General features: G+C 44.8%; 1 protein-coding gene across 3 annotated transcripts in view; it reads left to right on the forward strand.

Annotated features, from left to right (window-relative positions):
* Positions 1-14,939, forward strand: part of LOC310913458 (schwannomin-interacting protein 1) — a 66,344-nt gene extending 51,405 nt beyond the window's left edge. For 2 of the 3 annotated variants that reach the window (XM_083868900.1, XM_083868899.1), the window contains 6 exons: positions 7,644-7,762; positions 9,963-10,080; positions 10,850-11,047; positions 11,660-11,783; positions 12,327-12,420; positions 14,235-14,939. In XM_083868900.1, the coding sequence (XP_083725026.1) occupies positions 7,644-7,762; positions 9,963-10,080; positions 10,850-11,047; positions 11,660-11,783; positions 12,327-12,420; positions 14,235-14,286 (705 nt within the window). In that variant the 3' untranslated portion in view covers positions 14,287-14,939. Of the gene's footprint in view, positions 1-3,380; positions 3,723-7,643; positions 7,763-9,962; positions 10,081-10,849; positions 11,048-11,659; positions 11,784-12,326; positions 12,421-14,234 lie in introns of those variants that run through there. The other variant, XM_083868898.1, reaches the window with a different exon arrangement.
* The last annotated feature ends 482 nt before the right edge of the window (positions 14,940-15,421 follow it).

The following is a 15,421-nucleotide window of genomic DNA, read 5'->3' on the forward strand; positions in this document are numbered from 1 at the left end:
AAACCTTGGCTGGTTTCACTCAGTGATGTTTTCTGAGCTCCCACATGGAATAAAAAAAAAAATTCCTCATGCAAATCCAGGCTTTAGGCCAGAAATAAAGGTTTTTATTCTGCTGTGTGGCTCAGCTGGGCTTTACTGGCCCTCAGCCTCAGCCAGGCCTTCAGTTTGCTTTGTAAATCTGCATTTTCAGCAGGGCCTGACACATCCATGGAGCTCTTCAGCCTCTCCCTGCCTTAATCCATGGTTTTTTTACCAGTAAATAATGTATCTAAATAATGGATTTTTAAATTTACAAATAAATGATGCATCTAAATCGTGGATTTTTAAAATTTCTGATTAAAAACAGAGAATTCAGTGGCACCCAGAGGCAGGAGGCTCCCAGTTGCCCCTGGGAACAGGATTTGGCTCCTTGTCCTGGCACCAGAGTCGCTCTGGAGATGCTTCCAGGCTCCACACGTGCGAAGAAAACTAAAAAGGAAAAGAGATCCGAGGAGAAAAAAGAGATTTTATTGGCTCAGGAGAAAAAAAAAAAGAGATTTTATTGGCTCAGGAGAAAAAAAAAGAGATTTTATTGGCTCAGGAGAAAAAAAAAAAGAGATTTTATTGGCTCAGGAAAAAAAAAAAAGAGATTTTATTGGCTCAAGAAAAAAAAAGATTTTATTAGCTCAGAAATGGCCTGCGAGGTGGGGCAAGGGGTGTGGTGGATCTGTGGGGTTTTTCTGGGTTTTGGGATTGTGTTTGGGTTTTGGGATTGGCTTTATCTGAGTGTTTTTGGGGGGGATTTGTTGGCAAACCCTGTGCCAGGTATTTATTACTGTAGATTGGGAAGGTTCTGGTGCCACTTTGGCTCAGGTTGGAAACCCCAGGGATGAACCAGACCAGGCTGGATTCCCCCCACCCCTCCTGGGATCCACAGAATTCATCCATAAAATCCACAAGCTTGAAATACAAAGTGTTCATTAAAGAAATTAAAATAATTGGAGACTTCATGAGGTTCCTTTGGTTCGATCTCAGGAGGGGTTTGGAGGCTCCAAAAATCACCTTTTTCTTTACAGCGAGTGCAAATTCTGGTGGTAAAATAAAACTCCAAGGGAGTTTTCCCACAAAATCAAGGTTTTGTGGAATGGAATCACAGAATGATGGAATAATTTGGATTGAGAGGGACCTTAAAATCCATCCTGATTCCTCCAAGCCTCATCCAGCCTGGCCTTGGGCACTTCCAGAGATCCAGGGGAAGCCACAACTTCCCTGGGAATTCCATCCCAGCCCCTCCTCACCCTCCCAGAGAGGAATTCCTCCCCATATCCCACCCATCCCTGCTCTCTTCCAGTTTAAAACCATTTCCCCTTGTCCTGTCAGCCCATCCTCCTGTAAAGAATCTCTCTTTGATAGTTCTGGCAGCTTGAGATTCCAAGATCCTGGAATTTCCCTCAATCCTTTGAGTGCTTCGAGGGCTTTCCATGAACTCTGCTGGGAATTCATGGAGTTCCTCTCCTCCCTTGGGATCCAGCAGGAAAGGGGAATTCCTCCCCCTCTGGAGCCCACCCCAGCCCTGAGGGGGGATTTCACTGACTCCAGCAAAGCTTTTATTGCTCAGGAAAGGGGAATTTTGCTGTTTTCTTCTCCTTGAGCGTGTTCCAAACACCCCAGACTCTCTGTGCTCTGTTTCCTCGCCTCACTCAGGGATGATTCCAACTCTTCCCTGGTGTTCCTGTCTCTGTGTTATCCCATCCCAAGGATCCCCCAGCCAACCTGCCCCAGATTTTGCTGCTCTGAGCTTGTTCTTACTGCTGGAAAAAGGAATTGGGGCTTTTGCTCTTCCTGCATCCCCTAAAGGATTAGGATCTGCATTCCTCAGGAACTGGAGCTTTTGTTTTTTGGGATTTTCCAAGCAGAGGGACAGTGGTGGCTGTGGGTCAGGGCTGAACACCAAAGGGTTTGGTCCCTGTGCTGAGAGAATCCCAAAATTCATTTTATTTTTGATACCCCAGATTGAAATCAGCCTTTTCCAGCAGGGAGGTGCCAATCCCAAGGGAGCAGATCCTGGCCCAGGGCAGAGGTTGAGCTGGCCTGAAAGCTGGGACAGGGAATAAAACATCCTAAAAACTGGGACAAGGGGGTGGAATAGATTCACTTATATTTCTGTTTTTAGGGTTGTGTCACTTCCTGCCCTTTGGGGTCACTCTGCAGGGGAGGGGACACGGGGACATCCCCCATGGACAGGACAAGGTGATCCAGGAGTGTCACAAATCAGTGACAAATCCCCAGCCCGTGCTCCTGGCCACCACATCCTCCCACTGGGGGCTGTGATTTATTTATTTATTCATTTGGGATTTATTGTGTCAGGATCCCTCCTGGGCTGGGAGAGGAAGTGGATTCAGCAACAGCAGGAAAAGACACGATGAGTCAGCGGCGGAGGGGAACTAAAAATAAGGAAATATCCAGAGAACGACTTGGTTTCATTTGGGAATTACAGTTGCAAAGGGCCAGCCAGGGGCAAGAATGGAATTAAACATTTATTATTGATGTTTTTGCCCTGATAATTCGGATTGGATTCATGCTGGGATGTTTCACTTGGGTGTTGTTAGAGCTGGGAATTGACCTGGGATTTGCATTTGGGGTGGGATGATGTCAGCGTGGCTTGGAAATCTCATTAAACATCACAGGGCAATTAAAATGATTTATCTATAGTTGTGTTGCACCAAAAATCAGGATTTTTCTCACTGCTATGCCAGATTTTGGGGGAGAAACTGGGGCATAATTCCACTTCCCTAAGGATTCCTTTTGGGAATTCCTGCCCTGAGTGTGAGTTCTGCTGTTCCTGCAGCTGAACCAGGCAGAGTTTTCCCTCTGGGGTGGGATCTCAGCAGGGTCAGAGCAGGATTTGTGTAGGAGGGGATCACAGGTGGGGTTGGGAAACTCGGATCTCCAGGCAGGAGTTTCCAGGCTGGAATTTCCAGGCTGGAGGCAGGAGCTGGGAGCTCCAGCTTTGGGGGCTGTGAGTCCCCTCAGGATCCAGGGATGGGATTTTTGGGGATCCCCAGGCTCTCCTCACCCACAGGATGAAAAGCAGGGTTAGGCTGGCTGCCTCTGATGCTTAATTCCAAGAAATATAGGATTTTTTGCACCTGAAAAAGCTGATTTAACCAGGGAACAACTCCTTACTGGTGAGTTTTACATGGAGTAAAAAACCCATCAGGTGGTTCCCACTGTGATGGATCAGGACCCCCAGGAATTCCTTGGGGAAAAACCCCAGGAAAGAGAAACCCTTTTCCTCCCAGGCCGGCAGCACTGCCAGGCTGGGATTTTGACATCAGACACCGGGATTTTTCCTGCCCTTGTGGAGCCGCTCGGGGTTATTTTTATCCGGCTCTGGCAGCGGCTGCAGGAGGACGCGGCTCCCAGCCCCGCCGAGCCTCCTCTCCCTGTGCAGCTCCCTGACTTTATTTGGGAAAACCAAAGGTGCTCAGGCTCAGCCTGGACTGGAAAATCATCCAAAGTGCCTCTTTGGAGCCCTTCATCCCATGGTGGTGGCTGGGAAGGCAGGGAAGGACTGAGATGTCCCGATCCAGGAGCCGGGAGCGAGGAGGATGAGGATGATGATGGAGCTGGATGATGGAATGGGTGACATCATCAGGAAAGCAGATCATCAGGATGATGGAATGGGTGACATCATCAGGCAAGCAGCCCCGCCGTCCCCCGGGGAAGGCAGCTATAAAAAGGTAAAGGGACAAAAAAGGGATAGAAAGGAGCCTTTGTGTGGCACCAGGCGGGAATGTTGCCCAAATCCCGCCCACAGCAGTGGGATTGGGGAGCTGGAGAAGGGAAAATCCGCGGGGTTTAAAGTGCTGGCGCAGGGCAAGGCTTGTTCCCTCCTTGTCTCCTTATCTCCCGATGATAAAATATCAGGGGGAGTTCCCAAAGGCGTTCTCCCACCTGGAAACACCCCGGGATTTTAAGGCTTTTTCGTGACGTGGCTCAAAAAGTTTGACTTGGGTTTGCATTTACCCCCAGGAAGAAAAAAAAGGAGCTAAAGCCACATTTTCTGTGATTGTGTGTTGTTTGTAAATCCCAGAATAGCCCCTGTGCCGTGCAGAGATGAAATGAGACTCTGCCCATGGCTCTGGGACTTTAAATATAGTCCTGGAGCTGGGAATGACAGAGCCTGGCAAAAATAGCCCTGGTGGCCTGGCCCGGTGTCCCAGTGTCCCTGCTGGTGTCCCAGTGTCCCAGCTGGTGTCCCTGCTGGGTGTCCCTGCTGGGTGTCCCAGTGTCCCTGCTGGTGTCCCAGTGTCCCTGCTGGGTGTCCCTGCTGGGTGTCCCAATGTCCCTGCAGGGTGTCCCAGTGTCCCTGCTGGGTGTCCCAGTGTCCCTGCTGAGGTCCCAGTGTCCCTGCAGTGTTTGGGGCTGGAGGATGGGTGGAAAGGGGTTGTCCCCCTCTTGCAGAACTTCGACTTGCTGGAGGAAATCCAGAGGAGACCATGAAGATGCTCCAGGTCTGGAGCCCCTCTGGAGCCAGGCTGGGAGAGCTGGGGGGGCTCACCTGGAGAGGAGAAGCTCCAGGGAGAGCTCCAGGGCCTAAAGGGGCTCCAGGAGAGCTGGAGAGGGACTGGGGAGAAGGGATGGAGGGACAGGACACAGGGAATGGCAGGGATGGATGGGAGATTGGGAAGGAATTCCTGTTTGGGCTGGAATTCCCAGATTTGCTGTGGCTGCCCCTGGATCCCTGGCAGTGCCCAAGGCCAGGCTGGACACTGGGATTGGAGCAGCCTGGGATAATGGGAGCTGTCCCTGGATGGGATTTAAGGTCCCTTCCACCCCAAACCATTCCAGGATTCCGTGACAATTTCCCTGGAGCAGCCCCAGCCAAGGGGACATTGTTTTCCATCCCCTTCCGAGGGGGAAGGTCGAGGGGAAGAAGGAAAACATCCACCCCAGATTCTTTTGTTTTCCCCTTTAAAATCAAAAGCAGCTTTTTGTTTTAAACCATTGTGAGAAGTGAATTGTCCTCAGCTCTGCACAGAGCAGAAACACTTTTATTTTTTGAGTCAATGCCAAAATAAACATTTAAATACCATGAGGTTATGTTTTCCTTGGAATTACCTTTGCATTTTGAGGATTTGACCCATTGTTCTTTCTATACCAAGTCAGAATATTTGACAATCAAAACCTTCTCCATTTATATTTATATATATATATATATATTTCCCTTCTCCATTTATATTTTTCCATACCCAGCTCTGGATTTTGAGTGTAGCTGTCAGGTAATTCATCCAAAGCCTAACGCCCAGTTCCCTCAGGTATATTTTATTTCTTAGTAACTGCTCCCCATTTGATAATAACAAATAGGACTCTGGATTTTATTTATTTTTTTTTTATGGTTGTTTGGGCCTGGCTTGGAAAAATGGGATATTCCCACCTCAGTCCTGGGAGCAGAATTATTGAGAATCCTCAGTAATGACCTGGTGGAGCAAACAAATTTCACGTTGATTAAATGTACAGATGTCAGCCTGGGAGCAGTGGGGAACAGCAAAATTAAAACACATCTCCAGAGACAGAGCTGTCAAAAATGAGGAAAAATGTCCAATTCTGCCTGGATTTTAATGGGAAAAGAGCAGTGCCCACGGAGGAGGTGGGGATGCTCTGAGGTCCCAGCTGGAGTGGAGGTGGGTTTGGGTTGGAGCACAAGGAAAATCAGATTTAGATGGGGAGATGTGGGAGAGGATCATCTGAGCTGGGAAAGGGGGAAATTTCCAGGGCTTGGGGGAATTATTGGTGCAGTGGCACAGCCAAGGGCACCCTGAGATGGGCACCACCCTCCCTCCTTCTGCTTCCAGTTAATTTAAAAATTATTTTCACTCATTTTCCTTTTTTTTTTTTTTTTTCTGTCTCACCCTCCCCATCAGGGCCTGGCTATTTTTAATCCTAAATTTGTCTCCATGTGATTGAGGTATTGATTATTGAAACCAAAAAAACACAATGGTCTGGGTAAAACTTCAAAAACCTGGAGCTCAGCCCAAAAAACTCAGCACCACTCGATGTCCTGGGGCTCATTTTTATTATTTTAAGGATTTGAAATCAAAGGAGTTCGGTCATCAATGAAGTATTTTGGTAAGGGATTGACAATTTAATGGGCAGGGTAATAATGTGTGTAATCAGCATTGGAGCTGGAATTAAATCATTAGTTATTTTAGGTGAGTAATTTGCATTTTTTTCACATTTCTTTGTATAAAAAAGTGTTTTATTTTTCCTGAAGTGGGGTATGGGAAACACAGTTCCATGAATTAACCCCATGGAAGCAGCCCAGCCTTGCCAGCTCTGTTTCCTTTTGTTGTGTTTTCTGAGTTGGGTATTAAGTGTTATTTTATAATTAAATGTTTGAGCCTTTCTGAATGTTCCTTCCATCAACAACTTCCTGAATTTGTTGTCAGTGACCCGTTAATGACAGACATGGGGGGAGATTTTGAATCCTGATCTGAGGTTTGCATTTATTTCACATTAATTACACTGTTATTGATCAGGGATTCATTGCAAATAATTTTGTTCATTGCTATTTTAAAACTGCCATACATATATTTATATTTATATTTGTATTTGTATTTATATTTATATATTTATATATAAATATTTATATTTACATACATATTTATATTTATATTTACATACATTTTTATTTTTATTTTTATTTTTATTTTTATTTTTATTTTTATTTTTATATTATCTTTATACTTGTATTTATATTTATGGGGTTTTTTGTGCTCATACTTATATTTTTATATAAAAATACATTTTTAAACCCAGGGATAATTGGATGACAGTGGTTCACAATCCATCCCTGGGCAGGCTGGCAGGAGAGGGATTTCTGTGCTCAGGGAAGTGGAAGATGCTGCTGGGGGTGGCTGTGTGTGGATTTAGGTACAGATATTGGGGAATATGTCAGGATAAATCTGTCAGCGAGTTTGGGTTGGAATCAGATGATCTTTAGGGTCCTTTCCAAGCCAAACCAGGCTGATCCCGTGTGGAGAGAGGTGGCACTGGGGGTTCCAGTGGGGTCTGCTCTGGGCTTGACCGAAGTGTGGGATGTTTGGGAGATGCTGGACATGCTGAGCTTGTGGTGGGGCTGGTGGGACAAGTCCCCTCCTGTGCCCTGTCCCTTCTCAGAGCCTCATCCCTTCAGTCCTTTCCCAGATATTCATTCCTTCCTGTCCCTTCCCAGCTCTCCATCCCTCCCTGTCGCATCCCAGATCTTCATTACTTCCTGTCCCTTCCCAGATTTATCCTTCCATGTGTCCCCTCCCAGGGCCTCATCTCTTCCTGTTCCTTCCCATATCTTCATCCTTTCCTGTCCCTTCCCAGAGCCTCATCCTGTGCTGCCCCTTTGCAGATCCCCATGCCTTTCTGTCCCTTTCCAGATCTGCATCCCTTGCTGTTCCTTCCCAGACCTTCCTCTCTTTCTGTCCCCTCTCAGATCTCCATCCATTCCTGTCCCTTCCCAGACTGTCATCCTTCCGTATGTCCCCTCCCAGATCTCCATCCCTCCCTGTCCCTTCCCAGAGCCTCATCCCCTGCTGTCCCTTCCCAGAACCTCATCCTCCCCAGTGTCCCTCCCCGGAGGCTGATGTGGTGCTGTCCCTTCCCTGCAGGCCCAGAAGAATGAGCGGGAGTCCATCAGGCAGAAGTTGGCTCTGGGCAGTTTCTTCGATGATGGCCCCGGGCTGTACACGAGCTGCAGCAAGAGCGGCAAGCCCAGCCTGTCCTCACGGTAAGGCAGAGCCCAGAGCCCCAGGGCAGCCTGGAAACTGGGGGATATCTCCAGTGGGATGGAGATTTCCAATCCCTCATACTTGGCTTTCCACCACATTCCTGAATTTTCTGTGTTTAGAGCAACATCTCAATGCAATATTCATGTAAATACTTGTAAATGATATGGGGAAATACTCCTTTAATGGTGTTTGGGTGTTGAGGGGATAAAGGAAATAAGATGAACGTTTTCTGAGTTGGGTTTCCATTTAGGATTTGGCACAGGGTGCCCAGAGAAGCTGTGGCTGCCCCTGGATCCCTGGCAGTGCCTGAGGTCAGGTTTGGAGCAGCTCAGGACAATGGGAGGTGTCCCTGCACTGGATGAGCTTTGAGGTCCCTTCCAACCCAAACCCTTTGGGAATTCCAACCTGCACAGTTCTGGAGTTGTGATTAATGATTTGGAAGAGTGATTAATGCTCAGGAAACATTAAGAGGAGGATGGACAAAATAAGAGGATGGACAAAATAAGAGGATGGACAAAATGAGCTCTAATGTGGCTTCCTGCCTCTTTTCCATATCCACGAGCTCTGCCTTTGGACATGGCTCATCTCTGGGGCTGCACATGGATTCCTCCCTTGAATTTTTAAAGTTTTTGCATCAAATACACTCCAGAAAGTCCTGTTTATGTTCAACTGGGTAGAACTCACAACACTGGGGAAGCATCAAACACCTCCCATGCTGTGAGTGAAGCTCTACCTGTTGCCATGGAATGGAGAAGAAAGGAGGCTCAGGGAGGCAGAAATCCAGGGGGAATCCTGCTCTTCCAGGAGAAGAGCTACAGTTGTGGAATTAAATTGAGCTGTGGATCATTTAAAAGGGAAAACAGCTTTGCTGTGTGTAGTTACAGCTGAACCAGGAGCAGGTAATTAGAGCAGGGCTCTAATTAACGCAGCTCATCAGGCTTTGGCAGCTGTGCCCCCACAAAGTGCCAGCTGTGCCTAAAGGATTTGCTGCTTGTTAATATTTATCATCCAGGAGAAGTATTCCCTGCTCCAGGACCTACAGGAACAATTGCAGGACATTGTTCCCGAGGTTTGGTGTGTAATTACAGAGTGGGATCGTGGAATTCTTGGCTTGGGAGGGACCTTAAAGCTCTTCCAATTCCCCATCCGTGGGCAGGGACATTTCCCACTGTCCCAGGTTGTTCCAAACCCTGTCCTGGAACAATTCCAGGGATGGAGCAGCCACGGATTCCTGGCCAGGATCTCACCACCTTCACTTGCTCATTAATAATCCTATTTATTTTGTGGCGATAGTAACTGATAAACTCCACAGAAAAATAAATGGAAAACAGGAGTTTGCTGTTCCAAGCTCCCATCACGTTGGGAATGAGGAATAAAAGGATTTTGGGGATTTCTCCAAGCTCCCATCACTTTGGGAATGAGGAATAAAAGGATTTGGGGATTTCTCCATCTCCAGCAGGTGGGGAGAGTTTGGGATCTCTCACCTTTTCCCTGATCCTGAATCCAGAGAAAATTATTCCTGAGGAGGGAAATGTGAGTGGGGTTCATCAATCCCACTCCAGCAGTGGAACAGGAGGGTCTAGAAAACACTGGAATAAATTCTTATGTTACAGTGAATAAATAATTTCCACCATTGACAAAGTATTTTATAATATATGTTAATATATATCCATTATATACATTAATATATATTATTATATTATATCCTTTATTTATATATTATTATATTATATCCTTTATACATTTCTCCTTAAATTTTTATTCTTTATTTTTATATATAATTTTTGTGAGTTTTTTTATAGTAATATCTTCCTTATATTTTATTGTATTCTATAGATTTTATTGGAGCTGAATAATCAAAAATAATAATGACAACTCAGAAATAACAACCATAAAAAATAACCAAAAAATCTCTTTAGAGTAGGGGTAATTCTTCAGTTTATAAAAATAACCAAAAAATCCCTGCAGTTCGGGGGTAATCCTGCAGTTTTTATTAAAAAATAACCCCGAATCCCTGCAGTTTATAAAAAATAACCCAAAATCCTGCATTTTGAGGGTAATTCTGCAGTTCATCAGCAGAGGGTGGTAGAAGCCCTGCCTTGGCTTGACTCGCAGTGTCACCCTGAGCTGGTGGCCCTGCTGGTGGCCCTGCCAGCCCCAGGGGACAGCAGTGTCACCCCTCCCTGTGCTCTCCCCCAGGTTACAGAGTGGGATGAACCTGCAGATCTGCTTTGTCAACGACAGCGGCAGTGACAAGGACAGTGATGGAGATGACAGCAAGACTGAGACCAGCCTGGACACGCCCCTGTCCCCCATGGTGGGTCTGGGGGCTCAGCCTGGAGCTGCAGAGCCACGGGGGATCCCTGAGGAGGCTGATCCTGTTAAAATGGGAGCTCTGAACCCCCCAGAGCAGAGTTTTCAGCCCTCAGTGAAGTGTGAGATGCTGAGGGATGGATAAGAAACCACCCCTGGGTGATGTGGAGCTGTTGTCTTCATATAAACCTTCTTCCTTTCCTTTCCTTTCCTTTCCTTTCCTTTCCTTTCCTTTCCTTTCCTTTCCTTTCCTTTCCTTTCCTTTCCTTCCCTTCCCTTCCCTTCCCTTCCCTTCCCTTCCCTTCCCTTCCCTTCCCTTCCCTTCCCTTCCCTTCCCTTCCCTTCCCTTCCCTTCCCTTCCCTTCCCTTCCCTTCCCTTCCCTTCCCTTCCCTTCCCTTCCCTTCCCCTTCCCTTCCCCTTCCCTTTCCCTTTCCCTTCCCTCATTTCCTCCCTTTTTGGCTCAGGAAGTGCTGTCAGCTCCCAGCAGCTTTTCTGTTTTCTCTGTGTGGATCCAACATTCCTGTTTGGATACAACACCCCAGCCCCAGGTGTTTCCTTCCAATTAAACCTTTCAACACCTTCTGATCTTCTCCTCATCCCCTTTAAAGCCAAGGAGGCCTAGCTGGGAATCACTCTGATTTTTAAAGATAATCCTGTGGATTAAGATAAAAAATAAATAAATCCATGCCCTTCACAGTTTCTGCAGGAAAAAAAAAAAAAAAAGGCACAAAAATAGGTCAAAAACTTTGCTGTGGCTTCTCTGCTTCTCCAGAGCAAACAGAGCTCGTCCTACTCAGACAGAGACACGACAGAGGAGGATTCAGAGTCCCTGGACGACATGGATTTCCTCAGCAGGCAGAAGAAGCTCCAGGCTGAGGCCAAGATGGCCCTGGCTATGGCCAAGCCCATGGCCAAGATGCAGGTGGAGGTGGAGAAACAGAACAGGAAAAAGTCACCAGTGGCGGATCTGGTGAGCGGGGCTGGGGTTGGGTTAGGGTTTGGGGTTAGGGTTGGGGTTTAGGGTTTGGGGTGAGGACAGGGGTGAGCCCTGGGACACCCACACCCTGCTGGCTCTGCCGAGGAGAGGAGAGGGAGAGGAGAGGGAGAGGAGAGGAGAGGAGAGGAGAGGAGAGGAGAGGAGAGGAGAGGAGAGGAGAGGAGAGGAGAGGAGAGGAGAGGAGAGAGGAGAGGAGAGGAGAGAGGAGAGGGGCAGTTCTGGGAGCAGGGAATGAGGTGCTGGAGGTCAGTGCTCCCTTGAGGCTGAGCTCTGAGCTGGAGTCTGTTCATTCACTCCTGCCTTGGTCCAGGGCTGTCACCAGGGTGTCACCATCACCCTGAGCCCCAATTCCACCAAATATTCCTGTCATTCCCTGATCCTGGTCACTGGGAGCTCAGGCCAGTGTTGTGCTGATGGCTGAGCTCCATTTGATGGAGTCATCACTGCCTGTTTGTCATGGGGGATGCAAAACCAAGGGGACAAACTGCTCAGCACCAGAAATAATTGGAAGAAAACACTAAAATATTGAAAGGAAACAGCAAAACCTTGGAAGAAAGCAGTAAAACACTGAATATTCCTTTCCAGCTGCCACATATGCCTCATATAAGTGAATGCCTGATGAAGAGAAGTTTAAAACCCACTGACCTGAGGGACATGACCATAGGGCAGCTACAGGTGATAGTCAATGACCTTCACTCACAGATAGAAAGTAAGTGGGATTTCTTAATTCTTATTTATTCTTATTTATTCTTATTAATTCTTAGTAATTCTTAATAATTCTTATTAATTCTTAATAATTCTTAATACTTATTGATTATTATTATTATTATTAATTATTCTGGGGTCTGCCTCCTTTCATTAAGAACAGTTCTCCGGGATAAACATTAATAAAGAAAAGATATTAAAGAATAAATATTCTTCATAGAAAAAATAAATACTCAAAAATTTAAAGATAAAGAATAACTGTTCTTTTTTTAAAGATAAAGAATAAATATTCTTCATGGAAAGAATAAATACTCAAAATTTTAAAGATAAGGAATGAATAATTATTTTTTTAAAGATAAAGAATAAATAATTATTTTTTTAAAGATAAAGAATAAATATTCTTCACGGAAAGAGTTTTCCAGCCCTGGGCAGGGCAGTGGTGGAATCCCCATCCCTGCAGGGATTTAACAGCCCTGTGGATGTGGGAAAAATCCCATCCTGGGATCCCCCAGGACATCCCAAAGTCAGGAATTTCTCCCTGGGCCAGGCTTGAACGAGGAGCTGGTGCAGCTGCTGCTGATCCGGGACGAGCTGCACACGGAGCAGGATGCCATGCTGGTGGACATCGAGGACCTCACCAGGTCAGCCAGGAATTTCCCTCCCCTCACAGCTCCCACTTTGCCATCAGGAAGCAAAAACATGAGGGTTTTTTTTCCCTCCAGCAGAATTTTGGGATTAAAAATCCCAAAATTCCATCCAGGATGTTGGGATGGAATTATTCCCGTAATAAGGATGAGGGTGGGAGGATCCAGGAGTTCCCTGGAAGTGTCCAAGGTCAGCTTGGACTGGGATTTCTTTGCCATCAGGAGGGCTGGACAAGGGGGAAAATTTGGAATATTAATATTTATTAACTAATAAAACAAAAAGGCCTTTCAGGATATGGGCAGGTTCCCTTAAGGGACTCCATCCCCTGGCAGCAAAGGCTCAAATGTTCATTGGGGATAATTAGGGATGGACTTCAGAAATAAAAAATTCTGAATATTTCAGTCAGAAATGTTAAGATTGGGGAATGAAAGGAGCTGGAAAAGGAGGGTGGTGTCAGCACATCAGGGGCTGTGATTCCAAACTGGAGTATTGGGGGAAAAAAAATGCAGATTAAGTGGTGAGGGGGACTGAAATATTGGGGAAAAAACCCAAAGATCAAGTGGTTTTCCTCCCCTGTTCTGGGCAGGGCTTTGCTTCCTCCCTGCAGTTCCATAAATGGCATTTTTGGGGATCCTGGGGGCACTGGCTGTCCCCACCACCCCTCTGGTGTTTGGGGTAAAGGTGTGGCCCATCCCTGTGGGAAGGGAGGGAAAATCTCAGGAAAAATCCCCAAACCACTGCAGGGTTTAGAGAAACCCCAAAGGCTCTTCCCTGGCCTTTCACCCCCCTCTCCTGCCAGGAGGAAATCCAGAAAAACTTCATGGTTCTCCCATGGGAAAACACAATTCCCAGATTGTTTCTGGAGCAGGAAGAAATCCAAAAAACCTTTATATTTTTCCATGGGAAAACACAATCCCCAGCTCATTGCTGTAGAGCAAGAAGAAATAAAAAAAAAACTTTATATTTTTCCATGGGAAAACACAATTTCCAGCTCATTGCTGGAGCAGGAAGAAATCCAAAAAAATTGGAAAACACCATTCCCAGCTCGTTGCCGGAACAGAAAGAAATCAAAAAAACCTGTGATTTTTCCATGGTAAAACACAATCCCCAGCTCCTTGCTGGAGCAGAAAGAAATCCAGAAAAACTTTGTTTTTCCCATAAGAAAACACAATTCCCAGCTCGTTGCTGGAGCAGGAAGAAATCAAAAAAAATTGGAAAACACCTTTTCCAGCTTGTTGCTGGAACAGGAAAAAATCCAGAAAAACTTTGTGTTTTTTCCATGGGAAAACACAATTCCCAGATTGTTGCCAGAACAAGAAGAAATAAAAAAACCCCTGTGATTTTTCCATGGAAAAACACAATTCCCAGCTCCTTGCTGGAGCAGGAAAAAGTCCAAAAAAGTTGGAAAACACAATTCCCAGCTCATTGCTGGAGCAGGAAGAAATCAAAAAAACCTTTGTGTTTTTCCATGGGAAAACACAATTCCCAGCTCGTTGCTGGAGCAGGAAGAAATCCAAAAAACCTTTATATTTTTCCATGGGAAAACACAATTCCCAACTCATTGCTAGAGCAGGAAGAAATCAAAAAAAAAATTGGAAAACACAATTCCCAGCTCATTGCTGGAACAGGAAGAAATAAAAAAAATTGGAAAACACCATTTCCAGCTTGTTGCTGGAGCAGGAAGAAATCCAGAAAAACAGTGTTTTTTCCATGGAAAAAACACATTTCCCATCTCGCTGCTGGATCAGGTGGGTTGGATTTTCCATATTTTCCCTTGGCAAAGGGAATAACATCCCTTTTCTTCCCCCAGACACGCGGAGAGCCAGCAGAAGCACTTGGCAGAGAAGATGCCAAGCAAGTGAATCCTCCCCTCCATCCTCTGTCCTGCCCAGGGAATTCCACAATTCCCAGCTCATTGACCGTGTCTGAAGCTTTTCTGTCTGGTGATTGGCCTCTGCTTCTTAATTTATTTTAATTTTTTTTTTTTTTACTTGTGCCACTAAATATCAGACATTTTAATAATTAATAATAATAATAATGTTGTTATTATTATTATTACAGAAAGAGAATTGTACAGTACTTATAACATTATAAATCATAGGGTGAGAAGAGAGAGAGTAGTTTAACTTTATTTTTTTTGTTTAGATATTTTATTTTTTTTTTTTTTGTTTGTTTGGATGATATGATATTTTACCATTGACTACTTTTTTATTCCTCACTGTAGTTTTCAAATAAAAAAAAAAAAACAAACCTGTTCTTGACGGTGCTATACAAGTCAACAAAAAAAACACAAAACAAAACAAAACAAAAAAAATCCATGCCTGCCTCGTAGTGACATTGTAGCTCTCAGTAATTTGTACATTTGACTCAGTTCTCAGCATTTTTTTGGGGGAATGTTGACTCCCCTGATATTTTCATTTTTAGCTGTGCTGTTAACACTCGCTGGGGGTGCAGAGAGACTTGGGAGTTTTCTGTAAAAAGCTGTAAAATAAAAATTACCACCCTTGTTTTCCTATGCCACGTCTGTTTGTTGCCAGTTTGCTGGTGGATAATGTGGAATTTATCCAGAAAAAGCCTTTTTTTTCCTTTATTTCTCTTTTTTTTCTCCTTTATTTTTTTTCCTTTATTTCTCTTTTTTTTCTTTTTTTTTTCTCCTTTATTTTTTTTCCTTTTTTCTTTTTTTTCCCTTTTTTTCCCCTTTTTTCCTTTTTTTCTTTTTTCCTTTTTTCCTTTTTTTCCTTTTTTCTTTTTTTCTTTCTTTTTCTTTCTTTTCTCCTTTATTTTTTTCATTTTTTTCTTTTTTCTTCTTTTTTTTTCCCCTTTTTTTCTTCTTTTTTCTTTTTTCCTTTTTTTCCCTTTTTCCTTTTTTTCCTTTTTTTCCCTTTTTCCTTTTTTTCCTTTTTTTCCTTTTTTTCCTTTTCTCTTTTTTCCTTTTTTTTCCTTTTTTTCCTTTTTTTTTTTCTTTTTTCCTTTTTTTTCTTTTTTTTTTCTTTTTTT

This window comes from Zosterops lateralis (assembly GCF_965231275.1).
Source record: "Zosterops lateralis genome assembly, chromosome: 10".
In the NCBI taxonomy this organism is placed as follows: domain Eukaryota; kingdom Metazoa; phylum Chordata; class Aves; order Passeriformes; family Zosteropidae; genus Zosterops; species Zosterops lateralis.